Here is a 26,078-nt window from a genome sequence, read left to right on the forward strand (position 1 = left end):
TGAGCTACAGCCCTTCCCTTTGATACAGATTGAAAGGAATCTTGATGAAGCTTACTTGGGAGTAAATTTACACATCAAAACTCCTTGAAAGGGGTTGGCACAGAACCAAGAAGACGGGTGGGTGGCAAAAAGCCTCAAAGGAAACAAACCAGTTTAAAAGGAAACCAGAGGGTCTTGGCTGATCTTACGGAAATGCAGTATTTTAATGATCCTATGACCAAATAAATCCAATTCGAAACCTGACCTCAGATAGACAGTTGCTGCACATGGAGATTCTACTTTAAACAAACAATTTGCTTTTCCTGGAAGGATTCCTTTGTATTCGAATGATATATTGCCTACCTTTTATGCCCTTTATCAATAAATGTGCTAAGGTGCTTTTATTTGTATATATGTACATATGTATGTGTATGTATGTACACTGAAACGCATCCGTGTTAGCGTACATACATGCCAAACTGGATCTTTGACCCGGGTGACAGAAAGCCTAGTTTCTGCCCTGCCCTGAGGTCTTTATTTTGCCTCCCTTGCCTCGGCACAAGGACTAGTTCTGAGTTTGTATTTGGAGAGCCAGCCTGCAACTCCCTGCGCTTCTGCGCCACGAAGGATTCCTTCAGGAGAAACGCGGGTCCTCCTGGGGCGGAGGCGGGGCGGGCGGGGGGCGGCGTTTTTGAACCTATGCTAATTCCGCTGCTAGGCCAGGAGGAAGAGCCCCGAGGTCTCGCCAGCCCGGCAGCAGCGCTCGGCGGCGAGGGTGGGGAGGGGGAGGCCGGGGCGAGTCTTAAAGGGCCCGAGCATGCCGCTGCTTTTGTGACAGGGTCCTTTGATCCCGAGGAGCCGCGCCGCCGCCGGCTGAGGCAGGCAGTTGTCGCCGGGCGAGGAGGAGGAGGAGGAGGAGGAGGAAGACATGCGCCCGTTGCCATAATGGAGATAAAAGACACGGGCAGCGTGGTCCTGACAGCCTACCACTCTTACACCCCATCCCGGCTGGAGCCCAGCTTCGCTCCGGAGAGCCCCCCCAGCCGGTCGCCTCTCAGGTAAAAGGAAGCGCGCGGGGAGCTGGCGAGGGGCGAGCTTTTGTCTCGAGGTCAGTCATTGTGCGCGCGCGCGCGCGAGAGAGAGAGAGAGAGAGAGAGAGAGAGGCAGGCAGACAGGAGAGCGTGTGAGGGTCGCCCTCAGAAACACTCCTTCTCCCGTCCCTGCTCTTCTCCTCGTTTTCTTACGAGGCGCCGAGGAAGTCTCCCTTCCTCTTCCCGCTGCAGTTTTGGCTGCGCCCTTGACCAGACGTGCGTCGAGGGAGCGGGGAGGGAGGCAGGGAGACGGGTTGGCGAAAGGTCTTCCGTTTAAAGTCTCCGGAGAGCTGCGGATCAAGTTTGTTTGCTGGCCGAGATGAGCGTCCAGATAACCTGCCGAGAAGCAGCGAGGGAAAGAGAGCGGGGAATGGTCACTTATGGACGAGATGCACCGTTTAGCAAGGGGAAGAGTCAGCTGATAGTCAGAGCCGGTTTCATAGGCAAACTTGAGCAGTTTTCCCTTCTCCCCAGTTTATATATAAACTCACAGAATCAGAAGGGACCCTGAGCAATTTTTCGCCCAACGTGGGGCTCGAACCCGCGACCCAGAGATTAAGAGTCTCGTGCTGAGCTATCCCAGTGTAATCCTAGGCATGGCTACTCAGAAGTTAAGTCGCCCTGAATTCTGTGGGGCTTTTAGCTAAAGTGGACACAGGATTGCAGCCTAGGTGATTTATTTTTTTGGAGCAGGGTCATTTATTATCATTGCACACCCTTTGGTTTTTAGATATCTGCTGATAGTATATGAAATGCCTAACCCATCTCATCCCAAGGGCAGGTCACAATAATTCATGTAAGGCATTGAGCAGAAACAAGGAAATCTAATGTATTTATTGCATTATAAAATATGTCTCACACATGGAAGGTCAGGAGAGATGACCATTACAAGAGTTTTCATCCAAACACCAGCAATCCCCACAAGGAGGAATTTCACAATATGAAGTGTGCATCTTGCAGACATTCCTTGCATTTGTCCCAGATAAGTTTGCTGATAAAGGAAATTGTTTGGGTAACATCTTCCCTAGTGATACCTTTGGTCTTAGTGAAGCTGACCTTTCTTCTAAAGACTAGCCTGTTTTAGCTAATGTCAGCAAATGATATATTCGTGGAAGTCTGTAGAGTTTTTGGGGGGTGTCTTTTCCTGGAAATGGGAAGTTCTCCTGTTTTAGAAATGGAAAAAGTTAACATGCATAAAATTAAGATATTAAAGCAATAGTCATATGCTGCATTCTTGGAACTTTAACAATGACCAGTGCAAATATTATAGTAGCCAAACTAAGGGCATGCTACATTCTACATTACAGCCATCAGCAGGTGTCAGTTTAAGCTTAGAAGCCTACATGTGGATTGAACAATTTTCTCCACACTGCCACAAATGACCAAAGGTGTGCAGGTGTCATGGGGGCAATGAACAATATGCACAATGAATTGCTTTTCGTAAACAACTTGCCAGATAGTGTTTTAGTCCTAGGTGAAATAATTTAAAACATGGATAAGGAACGTGTGGCCAGGGCTGGATTTAGAGCTGTGTGAGCAGTGTGCATGCATTGGGTGCTGAGATGAGGCAGCTGTCTGAGGCACTGCCTTTCCAAAGGCCAGTAAGGAGGTGTCTGGCTTTGGGCAGGAGGCAGGAGGGCTCTGGTAGGGTCCTAGAGCCCTCCCACCTACTTCCCAAAGCTGGGAAAGCGCTAACTAGGCTTGGCTTGGCTTTGGGAAGGCAGCTGGAGAGGCAGGGTGGGTGCCAAATTTTGGGCTTCCACAGGGTGCCACGCTACCCAAGTCCACAACTGTTGTGGCCCTCCAGATGTTGTGGGACCCTATTCCCATTAGCCTCAGGCAGCATGGCTGGTAGTCAGGTGTGATGATGGGTGTTGTAGCCTAACAGGGATGATGGGTGTTACAGCCGCACATTTTCCATATTGGACTGAAAGCAATTTCCATGCCAGTCATCATGCCATTGTCTACCAATCCAAAATTGGAAGAAATAGGCTGGAGACTATAATATATGACAGTTTGGTATGGATTATCATTCTTCTGTGGAGTTTGTGAATGGCTTGTGGCACGTTGTCTCTGGGTTGTTGCTGTTTTGTTTCATTACCCCATCTGGAACAGTAGTTGTGATATATTTATAGGATACCCAAGTCCATAAACAGTCTTCTGTTTTATATTCATTTTACAGCACAATTTTACTCAGAATTAAGGTCAACTGTGGTTAGTAGCATTCATTCATGGCATATTTGCTTAGGATTGTAGCCTGGGAATTGGCATTATAGTGATTGTATTAATTTACTCAGATTTCAAAAATATATTGTGGGTGTTAGCTGTTTTGTGGATCCAAATTGTATGGAAAGGTAGGATAGAAATGAATTAAATATTGAAACATTTTGCATGAATGGGTGTCAGTGTGTGAAGGCCCTGGGATCAACGTAGGATTGCTTTTTCTTTTCTTTCTTAGTGTGATATCAAATATATTAAAATAGGAGGAAATTTGAGGCCTACATCCCTAGCCCTAAGCCCAGTGTCCCAAGAATTTAGTGTGAGTGCTAACAGGGAAATATATATAGCCTCTGGTAGATTTCAATGAATGAATCAACTTGTAATTCCTTAGAACCTTGGACCTAAAGAAACTAAGTCAAAGTCCAGTATATCCAGTCCACTTGTGATCTAGATAGTTTCACAGCAAAGTTGGCATTGATATTCAGTTATCTAGCAGTGTTTGTTGGGGAGAATGTTAAGTATTTTAATGCTGATGTTAATGTGTTTGGTTTGATTTAGGGGACTTGAAATCTATGGGACTTGAAACATGCTTAATTTAGTGACCTGTTGTTTTTGTTGGCATCCCTAGTAATAAAAACAACACAGTAATGACTCATTGTTAAATTATTGCTGAAACCATCATTTCATTATCAGGGAGCAGAAAGAAAATGGCTTGGATCCAGAACACTCATGAGACACTCCTACTGGAGAAAGAGCGGAGATGGTTGGTTGTTGTTTTTTTTTGCTGAATCCTCCTTCACATTGCAGACCTTTGTGTCCACTGAAAAGTTGCTCTGGAGGAGTGTGGAAGGCAGGATAGGGAGCCACAGGTGAATCAGCAATAGCCATTCCTCCAGTAGCAGCTTCCTCTGGATCCCATCTCCTTCCACAAATGGAAGGAGCCCTTCCATTCACAGAATGGACCCAATAAATTTAAAAATACAACATTTCTGTTACTTAAACAAAAGAGTTATGTTGTGTCAATTCATGTTGCTTCTAACAATAGTTTATAAACTCGCTTGAGTTCCAAACTCTGAAGCTGTGCCAGGAAAGAATACAAATAAGAACTACTATTCAGAAGTATAAATGAAAACTAAGCTACTTTAAAGGATATACGTATGAACAGCACGTTTCTTGAGCTCCTGTAATGTTTTTTACACACACACACACACACACACACACACACCCCTCTCCCAGTGAAGTTGCCCACTTCCTGCAGCTGTCTGGTTACAGTAAGTGGTTTTTGCCATATGGGCAGTCAGAAACTCCATCTGTGTTTCCGAAGCTTGCTGTGGAAAGAGGTTGTATTACCTCAGCATGTGGTCCAGTGGAATGCAGAATGCATGAAAGAAAATGTACTAGTTGTTTTAGCAAAGGACAGAAAAGTCTGTGTTTGAATCCATGGCCTTTTTCCTTCTTCAAATTCTTTATAATAAGTATTGTTGTCATAATTATTCTCCATTTTCTGTCTCCAGTTAGTACAGTGTGTTCAGTTTGGGTTCATTAAGACAGCAATCTGGAAATGGGTTTTCTGTAGCTAAAGATATTTTTTAAAAAAAAACCTAGAGTTTTTCTTATGTTTAGTAATTGGACCTTGGAGTCTCATTCTACTTTGACCACTTTGATTATGCAGATGAAACATGCATATAAAATTAGTTGGATAATTTGTTATTTGTACCCAAAATGACTTAAGTATATGGTATTAATTAGTACATTTTAATGTGTAGAAATGAAGAATTTAAATTTATAAATTCAGTTTCTTGCTTTCATTAAAAAGCTAAAAAAATGAACAGCAAAGTTTAGTTTTAACATAGTATTGACAGACCTCATGGGGATACTTCACTCACCAACACACACAGTCCACTAGAGCTAGCTATTTTCTCTTGTGTTGCACCAGTGTGGTGATTATGCAGGAAAATATGCTTCTAATTTGTATGAAGTCCATTAATTGTTTTGTTTTCATGTGATATGATACGATAAGTGTGGCTAACCCTTTTCCTGCAGGAGCTGCATGCTAAAGTGGCTGTGGCCCAAATCGAAAAGTAGGACATGGTCATGGTGTAAAAGTGGGTGTGACTGTGGTGGAAAATTAATACCCTTTTCATTACATGGTGAATATATAGAATAAAGCATGGCTGTGGTTTTTTCTCCTTTGTGATTTTCCTGGTACTGAGGAAGCGACTACTTTTAGTTGGCGTTCCAAAATCCAGTGGGTTCATCATGTATGAAGTTGGTTCTTTGCATATACAGTGGTACCTCGGGTTACAGATGCTTCAGGTTACAGACGCTTCAGGTTACAGACTCCACTAACCCAGAAATAGTACCTCGGGTTAAGAACTTTGCTTCAGGGTGAGAACAGAAATGGCGTGGTGGCAGCAGCGGGAGGCCCCATTAGCTAAAGTAGTACCTCAGGTTAAGAACAGTTTCAGGTTAAGAACGGACCTCCAGAATGAATTAAGTTCTTAACCCGAGATACCACTGTACTAGCATTGGAAAAACCTGTTCTTCCTGATAGGTGGTCCCAAATCTTAAGTGGGTGTTTCTTTGTTGTTGGAAAATTTCTCTGTGGTTATGCCGAGCTCATAGAACTCCAACACTTTCATGGTTCTTTGTGGCAAGATAAGTTCCATTTGATATTCCTCTGGTATATTTGATAATTTCACAGTAAAGTGTAACACCAAAATGCTGTTTAAGGTTCTGGAAGTGTACAGTAAAGTTCTGCTGAAAATGGCCACACTCTGCTGCTGTTTTAGGATTATGTCTTCAAAGGACTGGGAAATATGTTGTACACAGTATTTCCCTTCCTAGCTGGTGTTGAAAAGCCGTAGAATAGAAAAAGCCTTCTTGTAGAATAGTAATCAGCTGGTTTTGCAGTTCATTGTTCAGATATATTGTGACATCTACCACAAATGCCAGGACAGCCACTATTTGTCACTCAGTTCTTCAGCTGGCTTCCCACTAGACCTCATGAACAGTTTCATTTCTTCACCGAGCTCATAAAACTGCTTTAGTGCAGTACCTCTGCTCAGCTGTTATACTTCACATAGTCAGATTAAGGTTCTTCAGGAACTCTCTGATCTAGCAACTGTTCAACCTCCGGCTTTTTATAAAGCAAACGCAGGAAATAAATTGATTTATTTGTTTTATTGTATTACTATGCAGCTTTTCATTCAGGTGAATCTCAGAGTTACTTAACAATAAATAAATAACAATAACATAATAGAACATCACAAAAACAGCATAAATACTATAAAATAATTAACAAATCACCAACAAAACAATTATAATCTATAAATCACTATTAACAAAACAGCAACAGTCATGGCAATATTACTATCTATTTAGGCCAAGCTAATTTTACACCTATAACTGGAAAGAGCCCCATAGTTTAAATTAAGTCCAAATTCAGTAGAATCAAATTTCTGAAAATTTTTAGAGTAGGGGCAACAGACTAACATAGGTGCTCCTCAGGAACTAAGTCTTAAACTGGCACCCAAAAGTTGGAAAGTGTCAGCACTAAGAAGGCCTCACGTAGGACAGTATTCCACAGGCGGGAATTATTCAGGAATTATTTTTCAGTTCTGCCTTCTTGTTTGCACCTCCACCATCTTTCCTGGTTTATTTTCCAGTTCTGATGTGCTCTTTAGTTCTGGCTTATGCCTTGATTCTGTTTCCTGGCTTGTTCGTTGGTTCTGACTTGCTTTGTCCCTTGGCTCACTCCAGACTGCTACCCATGATCATGCCCTGACTTAGGGTATGCATAGGGAGGCTGTTGCCATCACAGCTAGTCAGCATTTTTTTGGCTTGTCCATCCTATTTTGCATTTTAGTTCCACCCCTTTACTGGGGGCTGTTACCACCAGCTGTGCCAAGCCAATTTGCTGGTGTCATTGCCATTCAAATGCCCCACAATTGAATTGTCAACATTCTTTCTCTGATGTGTTCCATAATATCAGCTTTACTCAGTATTACTGTGCTACACCTTGTTATATGACTGCCAGTAGCCCATGATGCTGTAATAGTCAATGATGTGGGTTGCCTTGTAATGCCAGCAAAGTTCTAGAAATTGTGATATTGCATTCATTCATAAGTTAGCATGCAATGTCATAAAACATGTGCCAGCGTAGTGGCTTATAGGATCAGGCTGTAAGCATTTTTATTCCATTTTCTTTACGTTATTTAGAAGCCTTTGGCACAAATTAAAACTCAGAACATGGGATGAGTTCAACATTTATTTATTTAATAAAATGTATACGCTGTTTGATTGTAAAAAAACCCACACCCTTAAAGCTGTAAACAAAGTTAAAATATGAAACCTGATTGAAATTATCTCAGCTTTCTAAGCATATGGGTAGGCTTGTCCAAACAATAATGTTTTTAGCAGATGCTGAAAAGGGAATCATGAATGTCCCTGCTTGATCTCAATAGGCAGGGAGTTCCAAAGTGCATGTTTTGCCACTCTAAATGATTGAGTTCTTACTTATATGTGAAACAGGTATTATGTGGCACCTGTAGTAGTACCAATTTCACTGAACGAAGCACGTGAGTGGACACATGTGGGATACGGTGATATCATGGGTAAACTGGTCCTAAGTCATTAAGGGCTTTATATACTAATAGTAACACCTTGAACTTGACCCAGTAGCAAATTGGCAATCAGTGCAAATCTCTGAGCACAGGTGTATGCTGACAAGGCCTCATTCCTGTCAGCAATTGTGCCACAGTATTCTGCAGCAACTGCAGCTTCCAGATCAAGCACGAGTGAAGCACTACATAGAGTACTTTGCAATAATTCAGTCTTGAAGTTACCAACACATGAACTACTGTGGTAAAGCTTTCCTGGTTCAGGAATGGCCATAGCTGTCAAACCAGTTGCAGTTGGTAAAAGGCCATTGAGGCTACTTGAGCCTCCAGTGATAGAACTGGACCCAGAAGTGCCCCCCAACTGTGAACCTGATCCTTCAAGGGAACCTCAACCCCATCCATGGTAGAAAACTGACCAATTTCTTGGACACAGGAGCTACTCACCCATATGGAATAAACACAGAATTTAATTTTTTTTTAAGGTAGGGATTTTCCCATTCCATTATTGTTCTGTGAGTTTGTTCTACTGAACATTTTGCTCCATCTGGTTTCTGGTTTAAACTACTAGAATGTCTTAAAATTCTTAAAAGCCTTCTAGGACTGAAAAAAAAGTATCTGGATCGCTTCACAGTTAAGTTTATTTTTCAGTGTACTCTAGAGAATGTTAGCTCCATTGTTTTATTTGCTGTTTCATATACCAATGATTAGATGCATAATTCATTGCTGACTTATTTACATTTTCTTACTGTTTCTCATAAAGGCAAGATACTGGCAGGGTTTCTTTTTTTACTCCAATTGAGTTCATTAATCTAACTGAAAATGAAACATGTGTGTTTCAGCAGAGGTTAATCCCAAATGCATTTATCTTCATACTAGGTTATTTACTTACAGAAGACTAGTCTCCAGGAACAGTTCAGTATGCCAACCAATTTTGGAAGTCACCTGTAGCACATAGGGGCATGTACAAACATGTAAATTCCTTTTTACTTTGTTTTACACACTTGCTGAGTTTCCTTTTCCGAAAGGTGAAGTAAGCCTCCATGGTGGCATGGTTCAAACATGCCATTCCCAATCCAACAAACCGTGGTTTGTTGGAATGCAAATGACCATGAGCTCAAGCGTTCCGTTCTCCTTTTGTATGCCCAGCTGCAGAGGAAACTACCACGTGTGATTTAAAGTACTCTTCACAAGTTAGTAAGCCAAACCAGAGAGCACTTAAATCACAGTGTCCTGTTTTGGATATCACAGGGAAGTTGTAATTTAACAAACCAGGAAGCCTTTTCTATAGCTGAATGTCCGAGAGGAGGAAGGAAAGAGAGAAGAGGAGCTCATGTCCATCTCTAATTCTTATAGTTTGTTGGAATACTGCATCTGACCCAGGTTGATATCTCATAGGCAAAGAATCTTAGAGATAAAATACCGATTGCAATGGTTCCTGTTGAGTGTTTCAGGTATCGGACATATCAGTTTAGTGTTACTGCACTTTTCAACTATATGTCTATTCTTAGCAGAATCAACACCAGTGGCAGAGTCGAATTCGGCACCTGCAGTACCAAATGTGTGCTTCTGCTTCAGTTCTCATCAATTCTTTTTTGATAGGTAAAGCAGTAATGTATAAAGTCCCCTAACTGAGGTCATGCAATACTGTACCAATACATTTGTGGCACTGCTCCATGGACTTCTAAGCAACTGTTAAATTTTCACTATTTTAAAAAAATTGTATCCTAGGCAAATTGTTGAATTACTTCATAATGCATTGGTGCAAAATGGTTTAGAAGCCGCTGCATCATAAGCTACCAATCTTCTATACCTGCCTACCTCACTGATCTGGAGAAAGTATAGCGGCACTCCATGGTCACTATAATCTTGGTCTGATTGTCTGGCAGATCTGATTGAGCAGGCCCTGCAGTTCACATTTATATACAAATGATGTCAAACCCCTTCTGTTAAGGTGCAGTGTAAACAATCTTAACTATTTTTGATGTTTATCTCATGGTACAATAAACTTTCTCAGGGGACAGGAATACACACACAAAAACACCCTTCTTTCAATAACATCTTTTAAAACATCCCAAAGTTTTCATAGACATTGAGTATTTGTTGTTGAAATCTTAAATTTCAGAGTGCATCAAAATTCTAAAACAGACCTTGGTTTAATTCAGTTGCTCATGTAAAATAAGCTGTAACCTAGGAAAAATGTGAAAGGCTGTATCTTTTTTGAGGGGTAGTGGTAGAGATAAGGGAAGAACAGCATATGACTTATTTCACAGACTGGAATTTTAAACAGCTTCTTAACTGGAATTTTAAAACCCATTTAAACATCTCTCTACAAATTATTATTAAACCATTCAGGAGGTAATGCTTATAAATAGGCAGACAATAGTAGACTCACTTTTTCCTGTAGGCTTTAGAAACATCTACAACATGTCCTTTGAGACCTTCACTAAGGAATGCAGTATTTATAGTCTTTATAGAATTTCATGTTATGGTTGAAACTAGAGTTGGCTTCTCTGATTTCTTTAGTATGGTGCCCCTGCTGATTTCCCTGGTGCTTTCATATGCAGAACTTATGGAAAACATCTGGCACTGTCTTTTTGATCAGCTTGTCAGTTGAACATTTGGCCAGCTGCCATCCATTCATTTTAGCCATGTCACTTATGGCACACTGATTAAATGATGCTTAAAGCTGCGTAGAAAAGAAAAAGAAATAGTAGTGGATTCAGGGAATTAAAAAAATAAAAATAAAGAACAGGGTCCAATCTTCTGGGTCAAGGAAAGCCTAGACAAAAATGTATCTCTTTACAGGTTGTCTGAAGCAACTGTATGACAGAGGGACAAGATTTTATGGTACAGGGACAATATTAGAAAATGCTATTTGGGGGGTCATCACCCTATGATATTTCTCAGGGATCTTACAGGTCTATACTGGGGCAGGTGGTCTTTCAGGTAACATGGTCCTGAGTTGCTCAGGGCTTTATATGAACAAGAACAACACATTGAACATGGCCCAAGATCAGTCCTTTAAAGCTTTTCTATTTTGCCATTGGTAACCAGCATCAGTGCAGCAGTTCATTATAAATTTACATCACAACTTTATTTAGCCAAATAACACAACAGTAAGTCAAGCTAAACAAGAATGCAGCTCGTATATTGTTACATTGCCATAGAGATTTGTAATTGAAATGTTTAATAAATTAGTTTTAGATATTGGCTTTTCTATGTTATATGCTCCTGCTCCTTGTATTCCTCTCTGTGCCATATAAAGTATAACTGGAAGTTAGCAGTAACAATTCAAGGAACCAAAAAGTGAGGCTAATGGGTAATAGGCAGGAAATAGTGCAATGGTGACCTCTAAATTGTAATTGACTATACTTTTCAGCTTTTCTTTGCTGGGGCTTTTCTTTTCAATAATTTACTTTCTTCCCTGCCTGCATTTACTTGTTCACCTTTCCAAATCTTCACTGAACTACTGTTTAGTGAAGAGCTCCAAAAACAGGTATGGGGGAGGAAATAATATACAATTTTAATTACTGAGATATCTATTGTTTTTTGAGAGAGAAAAGGTAGAGGAAATTAACTCTTTAAGGAAACTCATCAAATCTAGTAAATATAAAGTTACGTGAAGGAAAATTTTCTGTATATGCTTTTATTTGCTACCTCCTTTAGGAAAACCAGCTGTGGCATTTAAGTGCAAATTAAGCATCATTTTTGTTTCTTAGTGAATCCACTGGGCTTATTTTTGTATAAGTATCACTGAATACTTTTCAGCATCTTCTTGGACAATACCTCCTGCTTTGCTTTGTTCATTTGTATTTTTTTTTTAATTTCCTGGATATGTGCTTCCCTTTGATGCTATTGCCCATGTTGCTACTGCGTTCTTTGTGTAATAACTACAACCATGCTTACAGTTGAAAATGGAGTTCAGTAGCTCTAAACTATATTTTATTAGAACATTTTCGTGCCGTCTGTTTGCACTGAGGTGTGTGAATGGAATTTTCTCCAGTTGTTGAATATAATTCAGAGCATTATCTTAAAGCGATTTCTTTTCTGTAATTTGTTTTATTTCTTGAATATGTGCTTCCATTTGTTGGTTTTGTCCATGAAATAGACCATGAAATAGTTTTGTCCATGAAATAGTTTCAGGGTGAGCATCAGCACCTTGGACAGCTGCTGGGGTTCCAGGGTTCCATCAGGGCCTATCGCCAACTCCTGCCTTGGGGGTCCTTTTAGGTGTTTTCATTTTTCCTAGCCTGATATTTACATTTCATGCCCCTGAACAATGCTGTATTAGGGGCACTGTAAAAAAATAATATGGCAGCTGGACCAAAATGTCTGGCATGTAGCTACAGTTACTACCAGGCAAGCATGCCAGGAGCCAATGACGGGAAAAGATGCTTAAAGGCTCCTTCATGTTTCCTTCCACTTACAATTACTAGCAGAACAGGACACAGTCATAACATGGACCCAAACACCCTGAAACTCGGATGTTTTGGCTCCCGAACGCCACAAACTTGGAAGTGATTGTTCCGGTTTGTGAACGTTGTTTTGGAACCCGAATGTCCGATGGAGCTTCCGTGGCTTCTGATTGGCTGCAGGAGCTTCCTCCAGCCAATCAGAAGCCGTGATTTGGTTTTTGAACATTTTGGAAGTTGAATGGACTTCTGGAACAGATTCTGTTTGACTTCCCAGGTACGACTGTATATCTGAAGACTTTCAAATTTAACATTAAATATTTCTATTAAGCCAGGGCATCTGCACTGTACACACATACATTCATACAAACAGGAAACCTGTAAAACTTTTAGCTTCCATCTGTCTTCCTGCTGATTCACAGAATATATGGCATATATGTAAAACATGTTTGAATCTCCAGCATTTATAAAAGAAAAAATAATGTATTGCATGTGGAACTCTTAACATTTTCTGCTGAAAGAAACTTAACAAGTTGCTGCAACTGATACAAAATGGAGTAATGTATATGTTTCTTCTTGGTGTTAGTAACAGATCTTGTTAGAACCCGTTGATTTAAATGGTGGCACAAGAAAGAATCTCTATTTTAAGTCATAAAAGAAAGAAAGAAAGAAAGAAAGAAAGAAAGAAAGAAAGAGAAAAGGCCAGGTTTATTCTGCAGCTGTGTGCCCTATCTGTGTTTCATCAAATACAGTTTTTTATTCCTAATTCAGTTTTGGCATTCATTGTTACATTGCACATATAATTTTAAATACAGGACTTGGTGAAGCTAGTGATAGTTAAAATGCCTGGCAGTGATGAAGCAGTAACGTCAAACTAGCCTGAAGTATAAAATGAGCACGGCCACAAACAAATATGAAATTAATTATCAGTTATAACATTTTCTGAGTCTAGACTCTTCTAACCAGTCATTGTTTTCTGTGTGTGGTGGGGGGAGGGGGGAATGGGGACTATAGCATGAAGCTACCAGAACAAAGTTGTTATTGAAATGCAACATGAAGTGCCTGTTCATGCATTACTTTGCCCTCCTCATCCCATAACCCTGGTATTATCCCTAATGAGGATCTATATTGCTCCCGCCCCTACCCTTCACTCATGCCACTCACTATGGAAACAGGTGAATGCTCAATGACATACAAGGTCTTAAAATGGGGGTTGAAGCTTTGAAACTAATCTACTGCTAAGGATGCCCCCCTCTTCCAGTTGTCTCAGAAAACTACAGGTAAAATCTTCCTCCCATTCACTCTATTGGCAGATTTCCTATTTGCCGATCTTTCATTTGCCCTCATTTACCCTTCTTTGGAACATAGGAAGCTCCCTTAGGCTGAGTCCATCTAGTTCTGTACTGTCTACACAGACTGCTAAATACACTCCAGGATTCCAGAGTGGAGTCTCTCTCAGTCCTACCTAGAGATTTCAGATTGGACTAGGAACTATAGTCCTTTTTCCTCTCATTCTGCCCTGACTCTCTGTCTAGATGCAGCCATCTATGTCATGCTGCCATTCCTCCATTCTCACTCTCTCCTATTCTTCAGGAGCTTGTACTGCATGAATATATCACAATGAAGACGATATTTGTTGTATTATCTTTTAATAAACCTCTTTTCTGGAACAAGTCCTAAAGTCTCAGCTATGTTTCCTCTTCCTAGAACCTTACTTGGTATGTCCCACTGTGTAGACCGAAGTTACCCATGCTCTTCTGCCATTAATTTGGTAGACATGCTAGTTCCTGAGAAATAGAGCAAGGACTTCAGAGGGAAGTCTTAGCACCAGGTTAATTTTCCAATTACCTGTTCTTCCTGAAGGGTTTTCCCCCCCAAACATAGAAGGAGTTTATTAAACACACACGTCTCAAAGAAGAGTTGAAATAGTGGTGATCGCCACTCACAAGTGCTGCTCATTAAATGAGTTGTGTAATCTGAACACATGGTGGGATAGCATTGTAGCCACTTACCCCACCTGTGACATCCACGCATCCATCAGAATGTCTGAAAATAGTTTAGACAGTTCCATATCTGTGCTGTAGTCACATGTTCTGATAACCATGTAAGGGTCAGGGGAGAAGCTAGCAGCTGAGTTTCATGCACATGTTCATATGGAGAAGGTTTTAGATGGTTTCAAAAAAGGGGTTAGCCCAATTCACAGAGAAGAGACTTATGAAATATTAGCCATGATGAATGGAACTTCCTGGTCTAGAGATAGGATGCTTCTGAACACCCCAGGTAAATGGAGCAGAGGTGGGTACTACTGTCTTCATGCTCTCACTTTTCAAGCAAAAAACTATATTAAAGTCGAAGCCTGGACATGCTTGTTCTAAAATTACATAATGAGGCATGATCAAGCCTGAGAAATATCTATATTATGCTATGCTATACCATTTATTCATCTGTGTGTGGGGGGACATATATTGTATGTGGTGCTTAGAAAGCTGAGCAGAAGCTGTTCAGGGTGTAACTAAAAATGGGTTCACACAGCATGGAGTGGGATGAGTCAGAAAGGACTGATTTCTGGTGAGCCAATTATACATATGTTTTAATTGAAATCTGACACAGTAGCCCCCATTCTGCTATGTCAAAAGTTTTGTATAAATCAACTAACAAGTTTTAAATGACTTTAATAGCACATGTAAATGGAAAACTGCACGACATTCTAGTTCATTCACTTCTATTTCCCACCTAAGCACCAGGAAGCACATCTGCAGGGGCGAAAATATAACCTCTACATCATAACTGTTTTGAAATAAAAAGTCATTACTTAGCAGTTGCATGACATGGGCAATGCCCACTGAAATTATTTCAGGAATTTTGTGTTGCTAATAACAGCTTGAATCTTAGACTAGCCCTGCCAACTGCAGCTAAGCCTGCGTAGGCTGACAAAGTACATTCCTGGCTGCATCAGTAAATGGAGAGCTAGATTACATTACAGACTCTGTGATGATCTTAAATGAGTTTTTATCATCAGGTTGGAATTTATGTTTTATCATACCCAAAATAACATATCTGACTTTGAAAGTGCATTGGTCTTAATTACTTGCATTTGTTTCTGTTTTATCTGATTCCACAAACAAAGTTCTGTTGGAACTGACATTATGGCTTCCATTGGACTCGGATTGGTGGAGATTTTTAAGTTTTAGAAACCTATCCACAAGAAGCTGAGATAAAACAAATTAAGCCTGCATAGAGTTGCACTCAATCCAAACCCTGTCAGCAGCAGGGTTCTGCTGCTCTGCCTAAGGCTTTAAAACAGTGTTTTATGCTGGGGTGCAAGTCACGTGGCCAAACTGAACAGTTTTAGGATCCAGCCTAAGTCCTCCCTCTCTGCTTCCACCCCCAGCTCACCCCTTTTTGAGGACTTACACTGGCCACATCTCAGCCAGCTTTGGCTCAGCTGGCTGAGTGGGATAAGCAAGTTTTGCTGGCCTATCTTCTGTGGAGCTGGGGTTGGGAACTTAATAATAGCTGAGCCAGGAATCAGCCAGCTAAGCCAGAGTTGCTCATCCCAGTGGACCCTGCTACAGTAATGTTCCTAAATGTCTATCATTTTAAATAACTGCTATGGGAAAACTGACACTTGCTCACATTATTATTTTTTCTTCAGACTCGTTTAGAAGGCCTCTGGCTCTGCAGTCTTGTTATTGGTGAATCCTGCTTATTCAGTCCTCAAATTAAGCATCATCATCATTAAAAATATTTATTTATTTATTATATGCATTTTAGACTTCCACCCATCATAAATAGATCCCAGGGCAAGATACCATGACCAATTTACAGTATGTGGATGTCATATATTCAGTAACAATAATCAGTGTTATTTTTCTAGAAAATGAGGTGCTGGAACCCACAATGAACACCTGCCTCCCTTGTTCTCTTATAATGGAAATGGTGCCCACTTGAGAGGTACTGAAACTGAGTTCTGGCGAATTCTGGCTGGGGAAAAAAGCCCTGAAAATAATCAACTAAAGCAACTTGACAAGAAGAACAGCTGAAAATATAACATTAGAAGTACTAAAACACTGCAGAGTGGGTTACTTGCTGTGCATTAAAAATATCATACAAATGCCTTGTGCAAACAGACAAATCTTTATTTGGCATCAAAATGCTAAAAGGGTAGGTGCCAAACATGCTCCCAAATGGAGGGCATTCCACAGGTGGTCACTGCCACAGAGAATGGCCTTTCTATCATCATTGCATAATGTCTATCTCCCAGTGGTGGAATCCTTTAAATATGACATGAGCAGGAACAGGGAAAAACACTATTTCAGTGATTAGGGTCCTAGCCAAGATCTGATAGACCAGTGCAAACACCTTGAACTCTTCCTGGGTGTGTAAAGGCAACCAGTGTAAACAATTCTGATTTGTATCATGTGATCCCAGCCAAATGAACTGGTTAACAATATGGCAGAAGGCATACAAGTCATATGTGCAGAATCCTTATAATCTGTACTCACAAAACTGCACGACACAAATTGTGTGAGAAAACTGCTGCACATACAGTTTGCACTCAGTGACTTTACAGAAGAGCCCATCAGTGTGTGGAAGTTCAGGACCAGCAGACACCATCTCATGCTTCCTGTTCCAGATGATCATTCCCATATTTAATCACTGGCATAGGTCTCTTGTGTTGTTCACATTTTATTATAAACCACTCACATATACCTACTACCTAGTAACAGAAATAACCATAGTGTTGTTTACAGGAACATATTACAAACAGTTATTCATTCAAAAGGCTATTTTCCCTCACCTTTTGTTACATGATTTATTTTTTTAAAAAAATTGGAACCAACTCAAAAACTTTTTGAGTTGAGATAAAATGAGAATTTTATCACATGTTAACCTTGGATGCAAAACTGCAAATAAAACAATGAAGCAACACAGATCTTCCTTCCTTTTTCTGATTACATCACTGGAACCGTTGACTAATATAAAGGGATTTTATTTTATTTATTTATTTTTAAAAAGAAACTTCTGAGTGTATTTCTCACAGTACTCCATATCTGAATTCCTCTGCATCTGTAATGCAGATGAAACCAATTATAATGAAGTGGAGCATGAGGCGGCTATAAATTTAACAGAAATAAAAACAAAAATGTATTTACCAATATCAAGTATTTTAAAGATGGCAAAGGCAGATGCAGAAGCTGGTGTGGATTTTGTTTGATCCCTTCTTATCATTCTGTAGTCAGGTGTGCTGTGTAGTGACAGAAGAACTCTTAACTTTTGTTGAATCAAAGGTAAAGACAGGTAACAGAGGAGCTGTTGTGTGGAACTTAACAATGTTTCTGCATCAAATAAAAGCCTGCCTAGGTACGTGGAAGAGATGGTTACACTTTGAATATATTCTATGAGTATTTGTAACACAACTTTCGTTTCATTTTCATTTTTATCTTTACACATGTAGTATTGTTTCTTTTGTTTCTCATTATATATGCAGTACTATTTCTTGTGGATACATTTGTGACATATTAAAGTGATAAAAGATTGGATATAAAATCTCTATTTTTGTCCTCTATCTAGTTATCTGTGTAACTTCTTTCTATTGTATGATCTTGATTTTGATTGGATGATAGCGATGGAAATAATAATTCAATTTATAAATTCAGGCTGTGTAAGATGGGAATAGTGTTGTTTTATGCTAGTTCCATGGGCAAGGATGTCTTTTATGTATTTGTATGAGCTAAAGCATAGATCCTATGGTAACAGGGTACAAACTTATTTGAAAGCCTAGGTGTTTTTTTTAAAAAAAACACCCTTTCTTTTAATTAAAATTTTAAATAACTAATTGAGCACATTTTAAAGATGCATAAGGCAAATCCTTATTCATTATCTCTCTGTTGATAATAGTATTGGTCACAATGCGGAGCAACTGTGTACGTTTTAAACTAAAATAATAGTTATAGACCTACAAGTCTTTTTTTAAAAAAACATTCATATGCAGCAGAATCCTAAACCTGTTTACTAAGAAATAAAGCCACACTGAGGAGTTAATCCCTTGTTATTTACAACACAGGTCTATAGGTAAAGGTAAAGGGACCCCTGACCATTAGGTCCAGTCATGACCAACTCTGGGGTTGTGGGACTCATCTCACTTTATTGGCCGAGGGAGCCAGCGTTTGTCCGCAGACAGCTTCCGGGTCATGTGGCCAGCATGACTAAGCCGCTCCTGGCGAACCAGAGCAGTGCATGGAAACGCCGTTTACCTTCCCGCTATAAAGCGGTACCTATTTATCTACTTGCACTTTTGACATGCTTTCGAACTGCTAGGTTGGCAGGAGCAGGGACCGAGCAATGGGAGCTCATCCCGTTGTGGGGATTCGAACCGCCGACCTTCTGATCACAAGTCCTAGGCTCTGTGGTTTAACCCACAGCACCACCCATGTCCACACAGGTCTATAGACATGCTTAAATCAATGAGAGAGACTGCAGATAAGTTAAAACCAATGGATTCTGTAAAAGACATATAAATAGATTGCACAGAAAGTTTTTCATCTAGGTAGATTTAAGCAGTTTTTGTTTAGGTAAAGCCAGGATAGTTCCATTCAGAGTTATGGCTGTGTTTCAGCAAGAAATGCCTGAAGGAAACATGTCCCAATACAGAAAGCAATTGAATAAATATAAAGGAAGCAACAGCATCACAGTCCTTGGAAGATTTGACAAAGTGAATCCCATTGTATTTGACAAATAGCCAATGATAGAGATGTCTAGACACAGAACCTGTGCCTGGGCACAGTAATAGGCTGCATGTGGGCCAATAAACTCAAATGGAATCTCAGAAAGATGTAAGCCCTGTGAGTAAATGGTTCGCAGGTCCAGGAAACTGGTCAACTGCCTGATCTGGAGGGGATCGCCCTCTGGAGGATCAGGTCCTTAGTCTGGGGGTGCTCCTAGATCCTTCTCTGTCACCTGAGGCCCAGGTGACCTTGGTTCTTAGGAGTGCCTTTAACTAGCATTGCTTCGTCTCCCAGCATTGACCCTTCCCATATATAGCTATAACTTGCCCACTGTGGTTTATATGCTGGTAGCCTTCAGGCTTTACAACTGCAATGCACAAAATTTAAACTCCAGATTTAAAATTTAAGCCCTGAGGCATCACTTTAACTAGTCCACAAGTTTGGTCTGGCAAACAAGATAGTGCCATAGCTCTGCGTAGACACTGACTTGAACAGGAGGGTGCAGGAACTTCTTGGCTCCATGTAAAAGGAAACAGACCTTGGTCTAGTTCTGATGCCCAAGCACTAATAGATGGAAAATAATCAGTGTGCACATGTGCTGGTGAGGAAATCCAGACTTGTTGGCTTCCACCGCTCCCTGTGATGCAGAACACAGAATTTCCACAGGCATTACCTTATCAATTTTCATTTGTATGAAAGTTCTCTTTAACGAAGAATAAAATACAGTCATACCTCGGGTTAAATATGCTTTGAGTTGACCGCGTTCAAGTTGCGCTCCTCGGCAAAACCCGGAAATAATGGAGCGTGTTACTTCCGGGTTTTGCTGCTTGCGCATGCACAGACGCTCAAAATATTGTCACACGCATGCGCAGAAGCGGCAAAAAGCAACACACGCATGCACAGATGCACCGTCGCTAGTTACGTTTACCTCTAGATGCGAACAGGGCTCCGGAACGGATCCCGTTTGTATCTAGAGGTACCACTGTAGTACAATTTCTTAGGCACTGGGGGATCTCTAGTCTAGCCACTAGAGATTGTTACAGATAGTTTGAGCAAGAGTGCCAGCTATGGATACAATTTTTCCTTCTCTTGCTGTTTGAAACATATACCTTGGGCTTTAACATGTTTCATGTACATCCTGAATCCAGTCTTTGAGGTACACCTTATCAACTACTGGGCCTTGGAGTCACTGTGGTTGGAATGCTTAGATTAGGGTGAGGAGGAATTGGGTTCCAGTCCCTTTTCACTATAAAGTTCCCTGGGTGACACTGAGTAAGTTACATTCTTTCACAGGAAACTGTGTGGGGAAAACATGGCTCCCCCCAAATAAAAACCAGAGCCAGATATTACCCCCCTGTACAATTTCCTCTGAGAGTGATGGATGTCATTGTCTGTGTCAAATTTTGGGCCCGCTCCCCCCCCCCCCGCCACATGTGACAAGGCAGTGTTCGGCTTACGGGTTCTGTGTCCAAGTACTCTTGCAGCCCACTTGGTATGAAAGGTTGGACCATGCTGGTGAAAATTCTAAGTTTATGCCATACTGTGACCCTAACTTTGCATGACAGCAGCAAATTCCTCTGTAAAAATCAGGCTTTGCCCCATGGATGCATAAAACTGCATCCCATGGGGCCCATTTTAAGAGCAAAAGGACTGCATAGTGCTTTCAGTGCCCCTTCTCCCCATAGCTGATCTCCTAACAGTCTATTACCACATATACTTTTCTGCCCTCCACATACACACTTGGGTTCCAGCTGTACCAGGGAACCATTACCCCTGCACCTCCAAAATAGAATCAAATTTTTTTCTGACTGGTACAACTGGATCAGTAATAAGAGAAAATTAGATAACTTGCAAGAATCCTGAAATGGCATTCGTATACAACATTGTAAAATGACTGTCACTTCACTGCGACCAAGGGCTTTGGAAGATAAGAAGCAGCACCTGCTGGGGCACATTGCATTCTAAGCTCTGTTTCCACTTTTCAGGTCCTTGGAAAAAAGCTGTGTGGACCTTATAGAAGTCAATAATATGAACCCCAAATTCCAGTCTCATCATGCCCACACTAGCCTTCAGATACCTCAGGCCACACCACTTACACCTCCATGGTGCAAGAGTGACATGGGGGAGAAACTGCTGTTATAGCGCAAAAGCAACTCCACAAGGCCTGATGTGGTAATCAGCAATTTTCCTTCTTTGTTACTTTGCCACACCTTTATGGAAAGAAAGGGAATGGCCAGTCTATGAATATGACTATTGCCCCATGGAATTTGGCTCTGACACTTCAATCTCACCCCATCCCACTAAACTGAATGAAAGGAATGTTTGACTTCAGTAGCCTACCTTACAAATATGCTTTGGAAATAATTTCCCTCTCTGCCCATGCCTCCTTAAGGCAGCCTGTTCCATTGTTGTAATAATCAGGGCTATGCAGTGTTTGGAAAACTTTGTCTACCATTATGATGACTGATTTAATACTGCCAGTGAAGTTGGGCAAGTGTGTTGCCAGCAATCCCATCTGAAAGACGATAAGCTTATCGCTTCTGTTAAATTTCCCCACTTTGATCCACCTCTTTTGTGCACTTCCTCAAAGCTCTCCTCAGCAACTTTTTCTTGCAAAAGCTGAGGAAGCATTAGGTTATCATTTTCCAACTTTCCTACAAACAGATAAAATGCTTCTTTGGAAGATAATTGTGTGGACCAACATGCAGTAGTTTTGTGATGTTAAGCAGAATATTCCAAGTGGTTGAAGAGAAAATGCACTTTCACATAATTGCACCACTCTGTGGAGGAGGTATAATGTTAACATTTCCCAGTAATCACTGGTTGAGTTAAAGAGCTTGTTGGAAGCCTGTGGTGGAATGCTCCAGACTGGACCTGAAATGGTGGGTTTTATTTATTGTATGAGCCTAACTAGGCATTTCATGCAGGTACTTTTAAAAAAGAAATTGACTGTAGTTTGAGTTCATCACCATCATTGTCATTTTTTATTTGTATGCCGCCTTTCTACAGTTACAAAAACAATGCTCAAGGCGGCTTACAGCATGACAAGATTTACATAATTACAAAAGTCATAAACAATAAATAAACCATATCAAAAAAATACACAGCCAAATGGGAAACAATTTCCACATAAATCAAAACCTAAAACTAAGAATATGGCATTAATATCACAGTTTAAAATGACATAGGTAAAAAAATAACAGCAATTTAAACAAAAACAAAACAAAATGGAGCCCTCTCTGCCCAGCAGCCGCAGTGGCAGCAGTCCTTTATAGAGCCCATCAGGCCCCGCCCTGGGCCAGGTGGTGAGTGGCAGGACTGGGACCCTCAGGCACTGAACAGGGGAGTTAATAAGTTTATTGTTGTAGCCAAAGGCCAGGACAAACCTTTATCAGGCAACAGTATTAATAAAATAATACAGAACACACATCCATAATATAAAAATCAATGATGACTTTGCCAAGGTCCTGAGTATTAAAATACAGTTTCCCTTCTGCATCTCTGACAGTTCCAATTCAATATTTATTAGCCTTTTAAAAATCAAATCTGCCAGCATCCATGATGTACGAAAGAAAAGTTACTAGAGACACCAGCAGACTCAAATCTGGCTTGATTTTGGATTAAAACTCCGAATCATCTCAACAATTTATTACAATTTTATTTAACTCCCCTTATTGTTATTTTTGCAGCCAGTGCATAGAGGGCTACTATTATTATTGTCACTCAAAAGAACCTGAACCATTTTTGCCAGGGTGTGCCTACTTCTTTGTGTGAACAAAGATTTCAGAAAGTGATCTCTGGGTCTCTAACAGAAAATGAGTGATGTCTTCCATCTGAGGTTGATGACAAATACAAAGTCTGTCTGCATAGGGGACTTTGTTGTAGAGCCATCCAAGACTGAAGTGAGCATCACTTGGAAGCACAGCTCAATAACTGCATTTCTAAAGGAAATTTGTGAGAGGTTGGTCAGATAACTAGCTCTGCAATGCTTTCTTCTTAAGAGTGAGTACCAAGGAGGAAAATTGGCATCCCTTTTCTGAATTCTATCCAGAAGAGCCTATCCCTTACTTGACACTTATTCAAGATCAAAGCAGAGCTCAGTTCTGGGAATTAATAATAGTCTTACAGTTCTTAACAAACTGCTTTCCAGAGCTGCTTATCTTTCAATTACATATAACACAGCACTCAATGGTATAGTACCAATAGTAGCATAGTAGCAATTTTCGAAATATTTTAACTGAGCGCAGTTTACTCTTGCCTTAATTGTTGGCCACCCAGATTCTGTACAAAGAAGAGCTGTTGATATTCCTGATGGTAGAGAGCATAGCTAATAATAATAATAATAATAATAATAATAATAATAAATCTACACAGTTTCCAAAACATCAGTAGAGTTCACATCAGAGCACCTGATTTCAACACCATAGAGCATTTCAGAAAGCACCAAATATCTTTGCAGTACCCCTTCTATTACAATAAGATGTGTTGATTGTGTGTAGTTATTAATTGTAGAAGTTATCAAATAGGCCTGAGTTCTGTGACAATTTGCTGGTAGACATCAACAAGATTTGGATAATTGGAGTGCCATGTGCCTTCAGACCATTCTCTTGGCATTCTTCTATTTCTCTATGTTCTCTGGATACATAATTTAGTTACATACAATGGTCAACACTAGGGTTGCCATTTCAAAAAGTAAATTTCGAAGGAGACCATCGAAATGGTAGGGCTTTTTCTTTAACTTTACAAAATTCCCTTTGAGATGTCTTATTTAGACATTTGTTGTTGTTCATACATCTATGTCATGTTTTAGTGTTAAAAATACGGCTAATGTAATGTGATTTCTCAAGATGTGCTAGAGTCACACTACTTGATGATCTTTTCAGAAATTTCATGCATTTTTTGAGGGTGTTTCCAAAAATCAAAATGCTGGAAGATGCATATAACACATAGAATTCTGTATTCTCCCAAAACCCTGTATTAATTTACACATATTATAACTGCCAATGATGGAATATGGATCCCTGATCCCTTTAGCTACAGTGGTGTTCTAATGCTCTATGGTTATTGTGTGAAGCAAATCTTGTTCCAACACTTTTGCAAATGTTAAAAGATCCACCTTGTTACATAGCAGACTTTCCCAAACCATAATGATAAATATTTGTTTTTCTTAAAAGATCTTTCTAAATGTTTTGTGCATTTTCATTTTTTATATATTGCATTGTGTACTAGCAGTCTGGACAGGGCAGTGTCAATACAAAGAACCTTTTTCATTCCTCTCTTCTCTTTTTTTCCTTTCTTTTTTTAAGTTAATGGCAAATGACTTATAGCCTTCTAGTGGAAAAGAAACAAATCATTTTTTGTCTCTTAGTTTCACTCTCACAACAGGGGCTCTTATGAATCTCCAGGGCTACTAGCGGCTGATTGAGCTTTCATTTCTTTTCTTGGGAAGTGCATGAAAGGTTTTAAGTCTTGACACAAACAGGAAAACAGAGTCCAAGCATTTATCCTAAAGGCATGAAACCCTAAATAGTCACTGTGCAGTGATAGTCTATTTCCCTCAAGGACCAGCAATTCTCTTGTTCCTTATTCTTTCAAGACTAGAAGCACAAAGCTTTATTTTATCTCATTTTCAACACGCTTTGAAAATTCAGAATGCAAATGCTTGTTTAAGGAAGGCTCCATTGTCACTTGGTTATGGCAAAACTTGTTCTCTCTCACTCCCATCTTTGGTATATCTTCACTGAAACTTGGATCGGCTAAAGGTAAGATTTGCATATTTGTGAAGAGTCATTCTTTTCTTGTTTTATTTATGGGTTGAAAATCCTTGTTATATATTGAGAAGATATCTGCATGTATGTAATCATCTTGATGGGCAAAATGGTAAAAAAAAATTAGTACCACAATACAATGTTTACTGAAACTAAGTTAGTTGCATTTAATTCCCATTGAAATCGAAGGAACTTAAGCTATGGCTAAAATTTCACACTGATTTCAGTGTGACTTAAGTACAGTCTAATTAGTTTGGTTCAAACACACTTGTTATTCAAAACCCCTGACAGAAAATATGGTTAATTCAATAAATTTAATATATATCACAGTTATTGTAATTAAAGAAAGTTTTGAAGCTTAAACCTTAAAGTTATACATGAATGTTCTAAGAAACTAAGAAACCCTCCCCAGGATGTAAAATCCAAGAGATTAAAACTGCCTTGACTGTTCCTGCTCTTCTTATGTTAGATACAGAACAATATTATGTCAAATATAGTATATTAAAAGCACGCAACACATAAGATTTTAGCAGATGTAGCCTGTACTTGCACAGGAAGATGCTAAAAAAATCTGTTTAAATCTAGAATGAACGGATTGACCATAAATGACAGCCTTGCCTAACATGCATTTCAGTAGGAAGTGGGCTTTAAAAGCTACATTACAGTAAAAGCCAGGATAAACAATTTGGTAGGCTCATGGGAAGATAGCATTACAACCACTTATTGTGCTTATGTTCCTAGAGTGCTTGCAGAGAGAGACAGAGAGAAGCGAGAAAACCTTCGAAATATGGGAAATCATCCATAAAATATTTGCTCATAGAAGGGATTTATCAGTGCATAAGGGGAAACCTTGCAAAGTTAAAAGGATCCTAATTTTTAACAGTCTTTTTAGAGTAGAACATCTACATGCAGCTGATCAAATAATGCATCATAGGTGCTTGGTGCACCCATACTGTATCATCCTAAGAGGCAACCAATTCTGAACAGGAGGCATATTTTGAATTGATCAGTGGAGCATCAGCTACCATATGTTGGATATTCCCTTTGCCACAAACAAAGGGCTCTTGTTAACCCTTTCTTTGCAAGTATAGAGAGCAGCAGAGGTTCTGGAAGAGCTACCCCTTTGGGCAGCCTGGCAGTCTGTGCTTGCTTGCTTGCATCTTGGAAAATGAAGTAGCAGCTGAAGTGCCACAAGGGAAGAATTCTGAGAGTTGCTGCTTATATGAGAGGAGAAGGCTAAAGAATGCTTACAAACAGG

At 40.0% G+C, this 26,078-nt stretch overlaps 1 protein-coding gene across 1 annotated transcript in view; it reads left to right on the forward strand.

The window, feature by feature from the left end:
* The first annotated feature begins 494 nt into the window (after positions 1 to 494).
* The window catches only part of ARHGAP28 (Rho GTPase activating protein 28), a 60,920-nt gene continuing 35,336 nt past the window's right edge, over positions 495 to 26,078 (forward strand). Inside the window, exon 1 of the mRNA XM_083748331.1 lies at positions 495 to 1,037. Within this exon, the coding sequence (XP_083604457.1) occupies positions 679 to 1,037 (359 nt within the window). The 5' untranslated portion in view covers positions 495 to 678. The remainder of the gene's footprint in view (positions 1,038 to 26,078) is intronic.

This window comes from Podarcis gaigeae, assembly GCF_964106915.1.
Source record: "Podarcis gaigeae genome assembly, chromosome: 7".
NCBI lineage: Eukaryota > Metazoa > Chordata > Lepidosauria > Squamata > Lacertidae > Podarcis > Podarcis gaigeae.